Genomic DNA, 16,736 nt, shown 5'->3' with positions numbered 1-16,736 from the left:
ACCATTTCAGTTTATCTCCACAACTCATAGCTTCTTTATAGCTCAAAGGCTCTCCACCATTTACTTCATCAGCCACTGTCAGTGCATAGGAGATAAGGTCAGCAATGCCATACTTCTTTGGCATTTTAATGGCTCTTCTCTCCCTATCCCTAGCAAGTTGATATGTTTCCAAATCTGATGGTTTCTTTTCTTCTTTGGATTGTTCTGATGGCTCCTCAGAAGGCTTACAGTTATCAGAATGGTCCACCTTTTGTCCAGCACTTTCTATTTCCTCTGTTTCAGCAGCTTCAATTTCAGTTTCCACTTTTGAATGAAGCATTTGCTCTTCATCAAAGGTGACATCCCTACTGATTACAATCCTAGATGGTTTGCCTTTGAGAGTCCATATTTTATATCCCTTAATGCCCTCAGGATAACCCAAAAAATACCCTTTGACAGCCCTTGGTTCAAGCTTACCTTGCTTTATGTGTGCATAAGCTGTACACCCAAAGATCCTCAGATTACTCAAGTCTGGTGGCTTCCCTGACCAAAGTTCCTGAGGTGTCTTGAAGCCTAGAGCTGAGGATGGACTTCTGTTTATCAGATAGGCTGCTGTAGTGACTGCTTCAGCCCAAAAACCTTTGGATAGGTTTGCATTCAACAACATACATCTTACCCTCTCTATTAAAGTTCTGTTCATTCTTTCTGCCATCCTATTTTGCTGTGGAGTGTAGGTGACAGTTCTATGCCTTGCAATGCCCTTGGATTTGCAGAAATCTTCAAATTCTTTGTTGCAATACTCCAGCCCATTGTCTGTCCTGAGCCTTTTAATTTTCTTATCAGTTTGATTCTCTATAAGAGTTATCCACTCCTTAAACTTCTCTAGTGCTTCATTTTTGTGTTTTAGCACATAAATCCAAACCTTCCTTGAGAAGTCATCTATAAAGGACACAAAGTACCTAGCTCCACCTAAAGATGGAACTTGAGATGGTCCCCAGAGGTCTGAATGGATGTAATCTAGAGTCTGCTTGGTCTCTTTTCTCCCCAAGCTGAATTTTAGTCTTGTGGCCTTTCCAAACACACATTTCTCACAGAATTTTAAAGTAAAGACCTTGTCATTTCCCAACAAACCTTGATTGCTTAACTCTCTGAGACCTCTTTCACTGATATGAGCTAATCTAATATGCCAGAGCTTGGTTTTATCTCTGGTCACACTTGCTGAGGTCCCATGCACAGGTGAGGATCCAACAAGTATGTACAGCCCATTTTTTCTAACCCCTTTCATTACAATTCTACCCTGATCTGAGACATGTATCTCTCCTTTTTCAGCCTTAATTGTACACCCTGATTGGTCAACCATTCCTAGAGATATCAAGTTTCTTTTCAATTCAGGAACATATCTAACTTGGTGCAAATCTCTATTGACACCATCAAACATTTTTAAGCTGATAGTTCCTATTCCAGCTACCTTACAAGCTAGGTTATTTCCTAATAGCACCTTGCCACCATTTACATGTTCAAAGGTCTTAAAGAAACTTTTATTCGGACACATGTGGAATGAACAACCAGAGTCCAAGATCCACTCACCAGTTGGGTGCCTCTCTGCAGCCACCAGGACATCTGCTTCATCATAGTCACACTCATCTTCAGAGGCAACAGCAGCCTTCCCATTTGATTTCTTTTGCAGTTCCTCTAGTTTCTTTTTCTCAAAACAATCCTTAATGTAGTGCCCCTCCTTTTGACAGAAGTAACACTTCCTCTTCTTCTTCTTCTTTTCAGCTTTATCTTTCTGGTTATTGTTCTTCTTCTGCTTGTTGTATTTCTTTTCTGGCTTTCCTTTAGCAACAAGACCTTCTGCATTGCTTTGATCTTTCAATTCTGCCCTTTTCTTCAAATCTTTAGATTCCAGAGCATCTTTGACATCCTTCAATGAGAGGGTTTGTCTGCCATAGAGAAGAGTGTCTACAAAGTGTTCATAGGATTCTGGAAGGGAACTTAACAGAATGAGTGCCCTATCTTCATCTTCAAGAATTATGTTGACATTCTCGAGATCAAGAATGAGTTTATTGAACTCATCCACATGATCTTTCATGGCCACTCCATCTTTCATAGAGAATGTGTATAATCTCCTCTTCATGTACAGCCTCTTTGCTAATGATTTCTTTAGAAACATTTCTTCTAGCTTGCCCCACAACCCAGATGCAGTTCTTTCTCTGGAAACCTCTCTCAAGACTTCATCAGAGAGATGCAAGATAATCGTGCTATGAGCTTTGTTGTTTATGATTCTCTGATCTGCACCAAAGCTCGAAGAACCTTCTGTTTTCTCTTTCTTGGCCATTGGATCTTCTCCATCATCGAGGGCACTATCAAGCCCTTGTTGAATTAAAATTGCTCTCATCTTTAAACTCCAGAGATAGAAGTCATTTTCTCCATTGAACTTTTCAAGGTCAACTCTGGTGCTAGCCATTGTGAATCTTGGTCCCAACCAATACCAAGCTCTGATACCAGTTTGTTGTGTTAAACGAGCTTATACTAGACTCTTTGTGCTAGAACTAAGCAACCCAAGATGATTGAATTTAACAAACACAAGATTAAGAATGAAAAACAAAGAAATACAGAACAATAAAGAACTCGCAATCAAGCCAAGAATCTAACGTGGTTCAGCTCCACAAAGGAACCTACATCCACGGCTGCAAATGCCAGCAAAGGGCAGGAGATTTATTGAACCAGAATGGTTGATTACAATGACTTCGCAATACAGATTACAAACTCTCAAAGCTTAACTTTTTCTCTCTGCAATGCAGCTGTAAAAGCTTCTCCTTCTTGAGCTTCAGGAACCAGCATATTTATATTGCTTCTTCCACACGTGTGTTTCCACTAATTGAACTAAGCTGTTATTACTAACTGCTTATTAAATTGGATCTCACAAACTCCAGCTCATCAGCCACCTCAGCAAGTTCATAACAGATTATAACTAACTTCTGGCTTCACATATATCAATTATGAAATTTTTAATTTTGAAAATTAAAGAAATGATTGAACTGATTTTTGCTTATTAATTGATAGCTTGGATGCATTTTGTTACATATTAAATAATTATGAATACATATCCTTTTTGGTAATTTAATTACACAAAAGCACTTTTAATTTTACACAACCAAACCGTTTAATGGTTCAAAAGTGCTTTTTTAATTGACAACCAAACACCCAATAACTTTTTGTCCAAAAGCTCTATTAGTATAAGCTCTACTGTTATAAGCTCTATTTAATAAGTTGTACCAAACGGAGCCTTATTTCTCTTACTAATTATTTCTGCTGTGAATAATTTTAGAATATATAAGAGATAATATAATTAATTAATACATGTATAACATATATAATTAAATTTTATATATTCATTAATTGAATGTTAATTCTTTATAATAAATGATTTGTTCGACACTTTATCTTAATTATAATGCGTCATACAAATAAATTGTTAAATTATTGAATAAAAATATCTAGTATGCCCCACTAGATAAATTCAGTTTAACAAAGCAGAGGATTTCTTGATGATGAGAGTTCCAAAATCTATCTAGTTAAATAAGTGTAACATACCACCTAAACTTGACCACCAACTGGTGGTTGCATGGAATACTTCTGAAATGACTTGAAACTCAAGATAATCTTAAAATACGAACAACAAAGTGACAAAAAAATGAGTAAAAAAGCAACCATTTTATCTCTAGACAGTAGACACCGATATCAAGTTATGACACAACCGTGGCTTGATCGTCGGATTCAGTCCCTCTTCCCGGTTGCATTGGTTTCTGTCTTAATTGTTGGGACTACACGATTGTTCTTGGATAACTTGAAGAGCTATGACAGCAAAATTTTTGAGTTTTATGGAGAACCAGAGCGTTACAAGCAGAGAAGGCCCGTCTTTGTTTCTCCGAAAGATCGGTTTGAGGAAAGTTGCAATGTTTTTGAAGGAAAATGGATTTGGGATAATGTAACATATCCTCTTTACTCAGAAGAGAGCTGCCCTTATTTGGTCAAGCAGACCACTTGCCAAAGGAATGGCAGGCCCGATTCATTCTATCAAAACTGGAGGTGGCAGCCCGATGGATGCAAACTTCCCAGGTAACTTTCGTTTAGAAATTATAATGAAGTGTGTCACTTGTTTAAAATAATTCGCATCCTTTAAATTCTTTCTGTGTCTCTCTCAGGTTTGATCCACTGAAGTTGCTGGATATTCTGAGGGGAAAAAGATTGATGTTTATTGGAGATTCAGTGCAAAGAGGTCAGTTCGAATCTATGGTCTGCATGGTACAATCTGTGATTCCTGAAGGAAAGAAATCTTTTCATAGGATTCCTCCTATGAAGATCTTTAAAGCTGAGGTAGCCGAGTTTAAATGTTTTCTCTTGCCGATCTTCAGTTTTCATCCAATAGTCAAAGGTGATTCGTTTTTCTTGATTTGTTCTCAGGAATATAATGCATCCATTGAGTATTACTGGGCACCCTTCATCGTGGAGTCCATTTCTGATCATGCAACAAACCATACGGTACTAAAAAGGCTAGTTGATCTTGACTCCATCGCTAAACACGGCAAGAGCTGGCAAGGGGTTGATGTGCTAGTATTTGAAAGCTACGTGTGGTGGATGTACAAACCAACGATAAATGCCACGTAAGCACTTGTTCCTTTCCAGTTTAGCTTTGCTGCAAAGCATCTTTAGCAACGCTGAACAAACTCTATCGAAGAGCATATTACATTGGGAATGTTTATGGAATCTGACATAAGAAATTTGTATGTTCTTTTCATTTGTGGTTTCTGTTTCCAGATATGGATCTGCTGATGACATTAAAGAATATAATGTCACCACTGCTTATAGATTGGCATTCGAAACTTGGGCAAATTGGCTAGAATCCAGTATCAACCCTCTCACTCAAAAGGTCTACTTTATGAGTATGTCTCCAACACATTTGTGGTAAGTTTTACCCAAAAAGTTGTACAAACATTGAAAACATTCATGAAAAATATTACAAAATGGAATCTACAGTTACTCTATGCGATTTTTTTTTTTTTTTGGGTTGCTGCAGGAGCTGGGAATGGAAGCCTGGAAGCAATGAAAACTGCTTCAATGAGTCATATCCCATTCAAGGTTCATACTGGGGTACAGGTTCTAGTCTCACAATCATGAAGATAGTTCAGGATATTCTACAAGAGTTAAAAATCGATGTAACATTTTTGAACATCACCCAACTGTCTGAATATCGAAAAGATGCTCATACATCAGTTTATGGAGAGCGGAAGGGCAAACTATTGACAAAGAAGCAACGATCGGATCCAAAAAATTTTGCCGATTGCATTCATTGGTGTTTACCAGGAGTTCCTGATACATGGAATGAGATTCTGTATGCACATTTGTTGCAGAATCATCGAAATTTGTTGTAACACAAGGGACAGGTTGCAAGATGACCGTCCACTCTACAACCTCAGTGGTTTAAAAAAATAATTTTAATAGCCATTACATTAATTGTGATTCAAGGATAGGATTTTGTTTATAAATTTGCACGCACATTTGTTCAATAATTTTTGTTCATATATATATAAAATTATTCAATGCATGATCTTCAATTTTGTTAAAACTTGGAACAATTACGAAAAGCAATTATACCAGATGGTGTAGTAGCTTTCCGGATTTTAATAAAATCTAGGATCTTAAATCAAATTAATATATATATATATAGTAATCTTACAATAAAGAAATCATTTATTTTAATAAAGTAATCGATAAAATACACTATACTAGAATGTGTAAATTTTTATCTTTTACCTTGTCCCTTATTTTAATAACGTGAAAGACAAACTAAAACATAAAAGAACACAAATAAGAGATTTCTTTATTGTAACATTATTATTTTATTTATATGTGTGCGTTCCTTTCAATCCAGGCCTGGAATTAAAGATTAAAACCCTACACAGATTTATAGTGTCGTAAATTGACTTTTACAATGTTGTAAATTGATTTATGACTCCATCCTAAATCTGATATATATATTCTAATCCAGCCTTAGAATTTGAGATTAAAGTCTTGGTCAGATTTATGGTGTCATAAATTAACTTTTAGGATGTTATAAACTGATTTATAACACATCGATTCATTCTAAATTTTCCTAAATTCTAAGCTCGGATTGGATAATTCCAATGAGAAAATTCTCATTTTAATGAAGTGAGAATGTCACTAATAAACAAAAAACACAAGTTTTCAATATGTTGAAATTTATATTTCTTTTAAACTTTATTACTCATTTTATTAAAATAAGAATGTTATCATTAAATATATATGTGTGTGTGCGCACGCATGCGCGTACAAATCCAGGATCCTGAACTTTGTTACACAACATAATATAAAACTTCTATCGCACATAAAAAAACGGGATCCCTCACTAGACAGAGAAACTCTCTATGTATATGTATACTCTTTTACGAAAGTCTGTTAGCTGTTCTTTTGTTTTTAATGGTATTTTTTTTTATTATTCTATTAAACCATATCAGGAAAAGTACTAAGAAATGCATTTCTACAGTTTTTTTTTTTTAAAGTTACTCTTCTTATAACAAGAGAGCATGAGAAATACGATCATATTTCTTCCAAACAAAATTCTTATTTGAACAGATTCTTTTTTGGGAAAGAGTAAAAAAAAAATTGAGATAAAACCAAAAAAAAGTTCCCACAATTTATTAGTTCCTACCAATAACTTTATGCGACTACTAATGTCCAATTTAGAAGTTTAATGTGACATTTATTTGTTATCAATACGAATTCAGTTCTATTAAAATAAAGAATGCGTTGATGATGAGAATTTCTCTATAACACTTAATAAATGTATCCCATAACTTAAAATACCACCCAATTGCTGCAAGGAGTACTTCTGGACTTGACTTGAAACTCAATGTATCCTTCAAATATGAACCAATAATGTTTCCAAGAATGCGTAGAAGAACCACCGTTCAATCCCTCATCACGGTTGCAACCGCTCTTCTCCTCATTGTCGGGACTGCACGATCACTCCTGGATAACTTCACCTTGAAGAGCAACGACAGACAAATTTTTCAGTTTTATAGTGAACCAGAAGTTTACAGGCAGAGAAGACCTGTTTTTGCTTCTTCGAAAGATCAAATTGGGGAAAGCTGCAATGTTTCTGGCGGAAAATGGATTTGGGATAATAAAACATATCCTGTTTATACAGAAGAAAGTTGCCCTTACTTGTCGAATCAGACCAGTTGTCAAAGGAATGGCAGGCCTGATTCATTCCATCAAAAATGGAGGTGGCAGCCTGATGGATGCAATCTTCCTTGGTAACTTTCTTTTTGATATTACAATGAAGTGTTCAATTCATGTCACTTGTTTAAATTGTTTCTGTGACTCTCAGGTTTGATCCACTGAAGTTGTTGGATATTTTGAGTGGCAAAAGATTGATGTTTATTGGAGATTCAATACAGAGAGGTCAGTTTGAATCGATGGTCTGTATGGTACAATCTGTGATTCCTGAAGGAAAGAAATCTTTTCAGACAATTCCTACTATGGAGATCTTTAAAGCCGAGGTACCTTTGCCGATTTTTGCTCTCAAAAGATTTCTGTTTTATCCGATCGTTAAAGATGAGCTGTTTCCTGATTTGTTCTCAGGAATATAATGCATCCATCGAGTTTTACTGGGCACCCTTTATTGTGGAGTCCATTTCAGATCATGCAACAAATCACACGGTACTAAAAAGGCTAGTTTACCTTGACTCCATAACTAATCAAGGCAAGAGCTGGCAAGGAGTTGATATGTTAGTATTCGAAAGCTACGCGTGGTGGATGTATGTGCTGAAACAAATACAAACTTTATGCCCTTAATCTTGCATTTCTAAATACACACATATTTTAGGTAATTTCGAAATTTACCATGATCTCCGAACTTGGACGCTTGTTAAGGAGCTTTAACAGAGTTGCTACAACTTTGATCCAGCTTCTGAATTCATGCTTCCTTTCCTTCAGCTCAAGGTTCAGCTTTTCTGAACGATTTACTGTGCACACACGGGAGACAAGAGGGAGAGAGAGGTGCACTGCACTCATGCCACAGATTTTTGAACAATGAACTTCCAATGGGCTGAAGTTACTTAAATATAGTGGTTGAGCGCAGGGACCCCTCATGTGTTAGTACAAAATTGCCCATCTCATTATGAGCTAAAATAACACATTTAAAGATTATACTTATCCATAATATACTACTGTATAGGGTATGTCAAAATCAGACTCATTAACACAATATTTGATCACTTAATAAATGAGTCTGTCAAAATTGCTCCATAATATTTGACATTAGTCACGTATTAATTCGGTAAAATATAGAAAATAATTAGAATAATTTATGTCAGTCCACATAATGTGAGAAATAAATCTAACAATCTCCCACTTGGACGACAGAAATCACTCTAATGGTAAATTTAAAATAAAATAATATTTTGAAAACAATTGAATTAATCAATATGTGACTATAACAAAAGGTCAAACGCAAGCAATCACCCAAAATATAAATAAGTCCAAAATGTGCCATAAGTATCAAATCATATGTGCACCGATAGGATGCTCTACATAACAAGACACTTATAAACACGTGACTATATAGTAGTATACAAGTATAATTATGGAAATAACATGACAATGTGATCAACATGCTCATTTCCACAAAGTCCACATGTCTAGCAAAATGAGACGAAAACAATATGTTTCCTAGACCATCGCTTCTTTATAACCATAATAAGACTTTAGTAAAATATCTCGAGAAGCGAGCTTCCCTTTTAATCATAATGAGACTAATACCAAGATGTCTCAAGGAAGTTGTGCTTGCTTACAATTATAATGAGACTAAATCAAAATGTCTCAAGAAAGCACACTGAAGTTAAGCCATAATGCTTCAGTCTGTAGTGTCCATATTGAGACTGAGCAAAATGTCTCGGACCATAATATCCTCATTATATACATAATGTCATACACAACTAAATGTGTATACAATATATGACATATCAATATCACATAACAACAGGCATGCATGATAACAAAACGAGTAATACATAATCTCATTTAAGTTGCAACTCATAATACAAACCAGAACTCCCACCGACTCAGCGTATATAAGTGGATTCTAATAATCCCATATGCGTCACATGCTCCCTAAATACTGTTGGAGCTAAAGCATTAGTAAGTGGATCGGCTAACATGAGTTCTGTAGGGATATACTCTACTGAGACACAAGATAGAGCAATTTTCTCTCTCACAAATAAGTATTTAATATCAATGTGCTTGGAACGTGAGGAACTCCTTGTGTTGTGAGAAAAAGAAACAACCGCAGAATTATCACAGTATATTTTTAATGGCCTCGGTACGGCCAATATACAATCTAGCCCTGTGATAAAATTCTTCATCCATAAAGCTTGACATGTAGCCTCAAAACATGCTACATATTCTGCTTCCATTGTTGAAGAAGCTATGAGTGTCTGTTTGGCACTTTTCCATGATATAGCTCCTCCTGCCATCATAAAGATGTAACCAGATGTGGATTTCTTGTCTTCCAAGCACCCTGCGAAATCAGCATCAGAATATCCAACTATATTCAAATAGTCAGATTGCTGATATGTCAATACAAAATGTTTAGTGGCTTGCAAATATCTGAGTACTTTCTTTGCAGCCTTCCAGTGTTCATATCCCGGATTGCTCAGGTATCTTCCAAGTACTCCCACTGGAAAAGCAATATCAGGGCGAGTACAGACTTGAGCATACATCAAGCTACCCACAACCGATGCATACGGGACTGTTTGCATTCTAGCTTTGTCTACATCATTATCGGGACATTGAGACTTGGCAATTTTGTCACCTTTTGAAATTGGAACTTTCCCAGGAGCACAAGACTGCAAATTGAACCTTTTCAAAATACGATCAATGTAAGTCTTTTGAGACAATCCTAAAATTCCTCTAGCTCTGTCACGAAGAATTTATATCCCTAATACATAATGGGCTTCACCAAGATCCTTCATATCAAAGCTGTATGACAACATTTGTTTTGTCTCAAGTAAAAAATTAGTGTCATTAGCAGCGAGCAAGATATCATCCACATAAAGTACCAAAATGATATACTTGTTCCCACTAACTCTCAAGTATATACACTGATCAACAACATTCTCCTGGAACCCATAAGAGGTGACAATATCGTGAAATTTCAAATACCACTGTCTAGATGCCTGTTTAAGTCCATAAATGGACCTTTTAAGTTTACACACCATGTTTTCTCTATCAGTCTCAACAAAACCATCAGGTTGCACCATGTACACATCTTCAAACACGCTCCCATTAAGAAAAGTTGTCTTCACATCCATCTGATGCAATTCTAAATTGAAATGAGCTACCAATGCCATGATAATACGAAAAGAGTCTTTGGTAGAAATAGGAGAGTAAGTTTCAGTGTAATCAATGCCTTCTCTTTGACTGAAACCTCAGCTACAAGCCTGGCCTTGTACCTCTCTACCTGACCTCTGGTATCTCTCTTGGTTTTGAAAACCCATTTGCAACCAATTGGCCTGCATCCATCTGGCAACTCAACTAAATCCCAAACCCCATTATGATACATAGATGCCATCTCATCATGCATCGCATGTATCGAAGATGATGATTCTGAACAACTGATGGCCTCTTGAAAGGTAATATGATCAGATGATGAGTCAGCATCAAAATCATGTTCCTGCAAGTAAACAACATAATCATCAGGAATTGCAGGTCTCCTGATCCTCTCTGATCTCCTCAATTGCACATCAGTAACATCATCCTCTACAGTCATAGGCTCCATATCATGATGAAGTTCAGGATCAACAGAAGAAACATCAATATGCGATAATCACATCGCAGAAGTCGGAAAAGATGGAATAGGCAAGACCACACGTTCTTCTCTCAATGTAAGACTGCGAGGCTCAGAATTCCCACCATTATGATCATTCTCAAAATAAATGGCATGATCAGACTCAATGATTCTAGTAGTGTGGGAAGGACAATAAAATCTAGAACTCCTTGAGCCTATACAATAGCCAATAAAATGACCACTAATGATTTTCGGATCAAGTTTCCTTGATTGTGGATTATAAGGCCTCACTTCTGCTCTGCATCCCCAGACATGGAAATGACGAAGACTCGGTTTCTTCCTTGACCACAACTCATAAGGAGTTTTGGGCACCGACTTACTAGGTACCTGATTCAAAATGTAAGCTGCAGTTCTTAAGGCTTCACCCCACAGAAAATCTGGTAAGGTGGAGTTACTCAGCATACACCACACCATGTCAAGAAGGGTACGATTTCTCATTTCTGCAATTCCATTATATTTAGAAGTCCCGGGCATTGTATACTGGGCTTCTATTCCACATTCCTAAAGAAATTTAGCAAAAGGTCCAGGATTACGCCCAGTTTCATCATATCACCCATAGTACTCACCACCTCTGTCTGATCTTACTGCCTTAATTTTCTTGCCCTTTTGGAGCTCAACATTAGCCTTAAAGGCTTGAAATACAGATAAGAATTCTGACTTTTCAGTAAGAAGTTCAACATGACCATAACGAGAAAAGTCATCGATGAACGTGATGAAGTACTTATAACCTCCAATAGCAATAGGAGTAAATGGCCCATAGATGTCTATATGTACTAACTCCAGCACCTGTTGACTCCTCCGAGTTATCTCTTTTCTAGTTTTGGCAGTAAGTTTGCCTTTGATACAATCAACACAAGTGCCAAAATTAGAGAAATCTAAATTATGAAGAATGTCATCTTTAATGAGCCTCTTCATCATTTGTTTAAAAATGTGACCCAACCATTTATGCCACAACATAGAGGAATTTTCATCAACCCTGGCACGATTAGAGCTAACAACATTCATAACATGAGCATTGGATGATGATTCAACAGCACAAGAAAATAAATAAATCATATATAAGCCATCATATAGAGTGCCAGAACCAACTAACTCTGAATTGTGGAATAAGTAAACTTTTCTATCACCAAAATGAAAAGTATAGCCACATCTATCCAAAATAGATACAGATATCAAGTTTCTCCTAATAGAAGGAATATAAGCCGTATCTAACAAATCCAAAAAATAGCATGTGGCTAGATGTAGTCTGACAACCCCTATGCTTTCAACTTTGGCTGTCACTCCATTGCTCATGTGAACTATCAACTCCCCTTTATTGGTCTCCCTCTTGCTTCTGAATTCCTTTCTTTTCGAACCATGCTTTGAATCCCCTGCATTCAGCTCTCTTGTGCCCAAGTTTCTTACAAAAGTGGCACTTTCCCTTAAAGCTCTCAGAAGTGGAACCAGAAGTGGTAGAATAATTACCACGTGAAGTTTTCTTTCCAAACTTTTTCTTCTTGAAAAACTTATTGCTGCCCTTTGAAGAGCCTTTCTTCACACTCCCACTCTCTTGAGTAGTTGCCATCATGACAGTGTGAGATTTTCCCTTTTTCAATGATTCCTCTTCTTGAACCACATAAGCAGTCAACTCAGTGATATTCCAAGTGTCTCTCTGAGTATTGTATTGGCTTCTCAAATTGCCAAATTGTGGTGGAAGGGATTCAAGGATTTGGAAGACCAGGTAGTCATTAGGCAAATTGACATCCATGTCCTTTAGCTTCTTATGGTAACTGGTCATCTTAAGGATGTGCTCTCTCACCTCAGAAACACCATCATACTGAGTATTAGCAAGCAGCCTCAGATAGTTACCCTCTTCTGCCTTATTTACCTTCTTAAAAGCTCTTCCAACAGCTGTCAAGTAATCTTTGACCTTATCATATGCAGGGATGCTATCTCGAGTTGTTCTATCAATGGTGTATTTCATTGTATCCAGACAGTGTCTATTGGATTCATCTCAAGCTACCCACTCTGCTTTTTGAGCAGCAGTGCTCTTATCTGTGGGCTTGGCTGGTTCATCAACTCTTAATGTCAAGTCTCTATTCAATGTAGACAGATAAAACAAAATGGACTCACGCCAGTCTTCAAAATTTGTCCCAGTTAAATTTTTTTGAGGGAGGCTACTTGGAGAAATGAGAGAATATCTAGAACTAAGGAAGCCATAACAAAAGAATTATCAAGCATGCAAAAAAATAAAATCATGCTATAATCAATTACTCCTCATTCTAAGTTTCTCCAAATAGCAACACAATATGTTAGGCATCCTTTAACAATATAGGAGTGTACTAACCTAAAGATAAAGCAGGCAAGTTGAATATAACACCAACATTGATCTATTACCAACAGGGTAATGAAGCCACTCAGTAGAAAATACTCAACAAATCTCTTTATCTACTCAAGTATCCTATCAAGTAGTGATTTGTCGACAGGGCAGTATCATCACCCGTATGAATCTTGGTAATAACAATAACAATCCATCGCAAAATTCATAATCAATAATTATCAATGGACAATCAATTGTAAAACACCAAATAATTTATCATGATTGGTCCTACAATAAGCATATACACAATCGCTCTAAATTGTAGTTTTGCATCATATATATATTTCATACACTGACAAAATTGAGGCTAAATTTAAAGTTTCTACCAAGATATTAAATCAAATAAAATATCTACATGCCTCAATAAAATATACTCAATAAAATATATGAATGTTATGCCCATAATATCCAACAATGATGGATTATTTTAAATTCAAAATTCTGAAAAATCGACAAAATTGTAAGGATGTTGGACTAAAATGAAGAATTTTTAGAATTATACTTATTGTTTTAAATATTAAAACTATTGGCCCAAACAGTAAATAAAATAAAATAAAATGTTGGGTCATACAATATTTACCACAATTAAAGGGACCTAAATGATGTTTTACCATATTGACCTTCGGTCAAGGACCATTACGAAAATTTTGCAAATATGTTGGGCCATAAGGACATTTCGTAAAGTTTAGGGATCCAAACGAAATTGTCCCACAATGTCATCTTCAACCTCGGGATGTTTCAACAGTGTAGCTACGGTAAACTACAGTAACTTCATTCATACCATCCCAATTTTGGCCACTAAAAATCACGGAAAAATTATATCTTTACTCCAAAATCATCACTCATGCATTATTTAACAAACATTTGATCAAATATGCCCAAATTCGAAAAATTCGAAATTAAAGAAAAAAAATTCCATGAGTGAGATTTCACTAACAAATCGACTATGGTTTACAAGGAAATGCATAACCATGGGCTCTGATACCAATTGCTGAAACAAATACAAATTTTATGCCCTTAATCTTGCATTTCCAAATAAACACATATTTTAGGTAATTTCGAAATTTATCATGATCTCCCATGGATCCGAACTTGGAAGCTTGTTATGGAGCTTTAACAGAGTTGCTACAACTTTGATCCAGCTTCTGAATTCGTGCTTCCTTTCCTTCAGCTCAAGGTTCAGCTTTTCTCAACGATTTACTGTGCACACACGAGAGACAAGAGGGAGAGAGAGATGCACTGCACTCATACCACAGATTTTTGAATAGTGAACTTCCAATGGGCTGAAGTTACTTAAATACAGTGGTTGAGCGCAGGGAGTCCTCATGTGTTGGTACAAAATTGTCTATCCCATTATGAGCTAAAATAACACATTTAAGGATTATACTTGTCCATAATATATTACTGTATAAGGTATGTCAAAATCAGACTCATTAACACAATATTTGATCACTTAATAAATGAGTCTGTCAAAATTACTCCATAATATTTGACATTAGTCACGTATTAATTCGGTAAAATATAGAAAACAATTAGAATAATTTATGTCAATCCACATAATGTGAGAAATAAATCTAACAGTATGGACCAACAATCAAAGCCGTGTAAGCGGCACCCTTTCCTGGCATCGCTGTCTTGTCAACAAAATCCGTAGTTGCTAACATCTCAATGCACTAGCCAGTTTAATCATCACAAGAACATATAGCATTGGGAGCAAATTTATTTGGCTATAGGATATTAACGAGCTATATATCTGCATTCATTTAAGGCTTTATTATGGAATCTGACACAAGTTTAAATCTTCTATTTTTGTGTGATTTCTGCTTTCCAGACATGGATCTTCTGATGATATTAAAGAATATAATGTCACCACTGCTTACAGATGGGCATTAGAAACTTGGGCAAATTGGCTAGAATCTAATATCAACCCGCTCACTCAAAAGGTCTACTTTATGAGTATGTCTCCAAAACATTTGAGGTAAGTGTCATCCAAAAAGTTCTACAAACATAAAACATTCATGAAAAAAGATTAGACAACGGCCTCCTGGTGATTCTAAGATGCCATATCTTGATCAAAATATTTTGATGATATCTACAGTTACTGATCCGTGCTGCTTGTTAAATGAGCCACAACAAGTTTTTTGGCTGCAGGAGCTGGGAATGGAAGCCTGGAAGCAATGAAAACTGCTTCAATGAGTCATATCCCATTCAAGGTTCATACTGGGGTACAGGTTCTAGTTTCACAATCATGAAGATAATTCAAGATATTCTACAAGAGTTAAAAATCGACGTAACATTTTTGAACATCACCCAAATGTCTGAGTATCGAAAAGATGCTCATACTTCAGTTTATGGAGAGCGGAGGGGCATACCTCTGACAAAGGAGCAACGGGCGGATCCAAAAAAATTTGCCGACTGCATGCACTGGTGTTTACCAGGAGTTCCTGATACATGGAATGAGATTCTGTACGCACATTTGTTGCAGAATCATCGAAATTTTTTGTAACATTAGGGATTTACAAGATGAGTGTCTATAACTTCATTGACTTGAGGGGAAAAAAAATTTAATAGCCATTAGATTAATTGTGATTCAACGGCTACGATTTTGTATATAAGTTTATGTTAAAAAGGAGGGCCTCATGTGTTATATAATACAACACAAAGACTTGGAAGAAAAGAAGAAATCTGCTGATAAATCAGTTTAATATTAATCTTGCAATAAAGCCTTGGCCAAAGGCTTGACCAGCGCAAGACTTGTCTACAATGGCTAGGAGTAGCCTAGATCCTCTCTTTTCAATCATATCTTATATTCAATAGAAAACTCATCTCTTGTTTGAACTAAATGGCATCATTCATGAAACGTAATTCCTAGGTTGACTAATCTTATGTACAAGTTCATCACTGTACTCTAAAAAAATTAAATTAAGAAATCTACTTTCTTTCACTATTCCGTATGCATCAAATAGTTCATCACATCTTGCACCTGCCCCGTACATTATTTATATTCTTATACAAAATTAAGTCTTCTAACAGTTCTTTTTGCTCTTGAGAAAATTTTGTTAAGCACCTCCAAGAAACCATCTAGGGATAACTTCTGTAAAAATTTAACAAAAATCTACAATCTCCTTCAAGCAAATTTAGAGTTTGGACCTTCGTTTTCTTTTTTAAAGTTTGTCAATATCTTGAATAAAACAGAGAAGAAAAAAAAATTACATTTCATTTCCACACAACCTTTCTTGATTTTTTTTTTATTTACCCTTGAAACAGATCAAATCCTGTAATTAGAGTGATTACACAACACATGATTTTATAAAAGTATCACACTATGCAAGTTATTAGCGCGTGCAATTTTGTTCTTTGGAAAATTAGTGTATCACTCGAAGCAGGTATCACTATAAGCAACTAAATTTACGTAAGTAAATAATTTATGTATGAGCATAATTCAATTGGCTCCGCAAATACAGA

The 16,736-nt window shown here is 35.9% G+C and overlaps 2 protein-coding genes across 2 annotated transcripts; both read left to right on the top strand.

The window, feature by feature from the left end:
• Nucleotides 1-3,493: 3,493 nt before the first annotated feature.
• LOC102616224 (protein trichome birefringence-like 31) lies at nt 3,494-5,528 on the top strand. The gene is made up of 5 exons (XM_006485768.3): nt 3,494-4,101; nt 4,188-4,359; nt 4,447-4,646; nt 4,801-4,947; nt 5,060-5,528. Exons 1-5 carry the CDS (start codon nt 3,677-3,679, stop codon nt 5,412-5,414), a joined length of 1,299 nt encoding a protein of 432 aa, XP_006485831.2. The 5' UTR covers nt 3,494-3,676; the 3' UTR covers nt 5,415-5,528.
• Nucleotides 5,529-6,951: 1,423 nt separating this feature from the next.
• On the top strand, nt 6,952-15,777 carry LOC102616517 (protein trichome birefringence-like 31). The gene is made up of 6 exons (XM_052443918.1): nt 6,952-7,319; nt 7,394-7,565; nt 7,648-7,827; nt 11,947-11,968; nt 15,105-15,249; nt 15,423-15,777. The coding sequence occupies exons 1-6, from the start codon at nt 6,952-6,954 to the stop codon at nt 15,775-15,777; spliced, it is 1,242 nt and encodes a 413-aa protein (XP_052299878.1).
• The last annotated feature ends 959 nt before the right edge of the window (nt 15,778-16,736 follow it).

This window comes from Citrus sinensis, chromosome 1 (genome assembly GCF_022201045.2).
Source record: "Citrus sinensis cultivar Valencia sweet orange chromosome 1, DVS_A1.0, whole genome shotgun sequence".
In the NCBI taxonomy this organism is placed as follows: Eukaryota; Viridiplantae; Streptophyta; class Magnoliopsida; order Sapindales; family Rutaceae; genus Citrus; species Citrus sinensis.
This window is presented reverse-complemented; position numbering and strand designations above follow the sequence as displayed.

What these genes read in the sequence shown, in the direction of transcription:
- LOC102616224 (XM_006485768.3), top strand. Translation starts at nt 3,677, where the DNA reads ATGAGTAAAAAAGCAACCATTTTATCTCTAGACAGTAGACACCGATAT. An exon ending in GATGGATGCAAACTTCCCAG is followed by an intron (nt 4,102 to 4,187) that starts GTAACTTTCGTT and finishes TGTCTCTCTCAG; the next exon opens with GTTTGATCCACTGAAGTTGC. An exon ending in ATGTCTCCAACACATTTGTG is followed by an intron (nt 4,948 to 5,059) that starts GTAAGTTTTACC and finishes GGGTTGCTGCAG; the next exon opens with GAGCTGGGAATGGAAGCCTG.
- LOC102616517 (XM_052443918.1), top strand. Translation starts at nt 6,952, where the DNA reads ATGCGTAGAAGAACCACCGTTCAATCCCTCATCACGGTTGCAACCGCT. An exon ending in CAAGAAAATAAATAAATCAT is followed by an intron (nt 11,969 to 15,104) that starts ATATAAGCCATC and finishes TGCTTTCCAGAC; the next exon opens with ATGGATCTTCTGATGATATT. An exon ending in ATGTCTCCAAAACATTTGAG is followed by an intron (nt 15,250 to 15,422) that starts GTAAGTGTCATC and finishes TTTTGGCTGCAG; the next exon opens with GAGCTGGGAATGGAAGCCTG.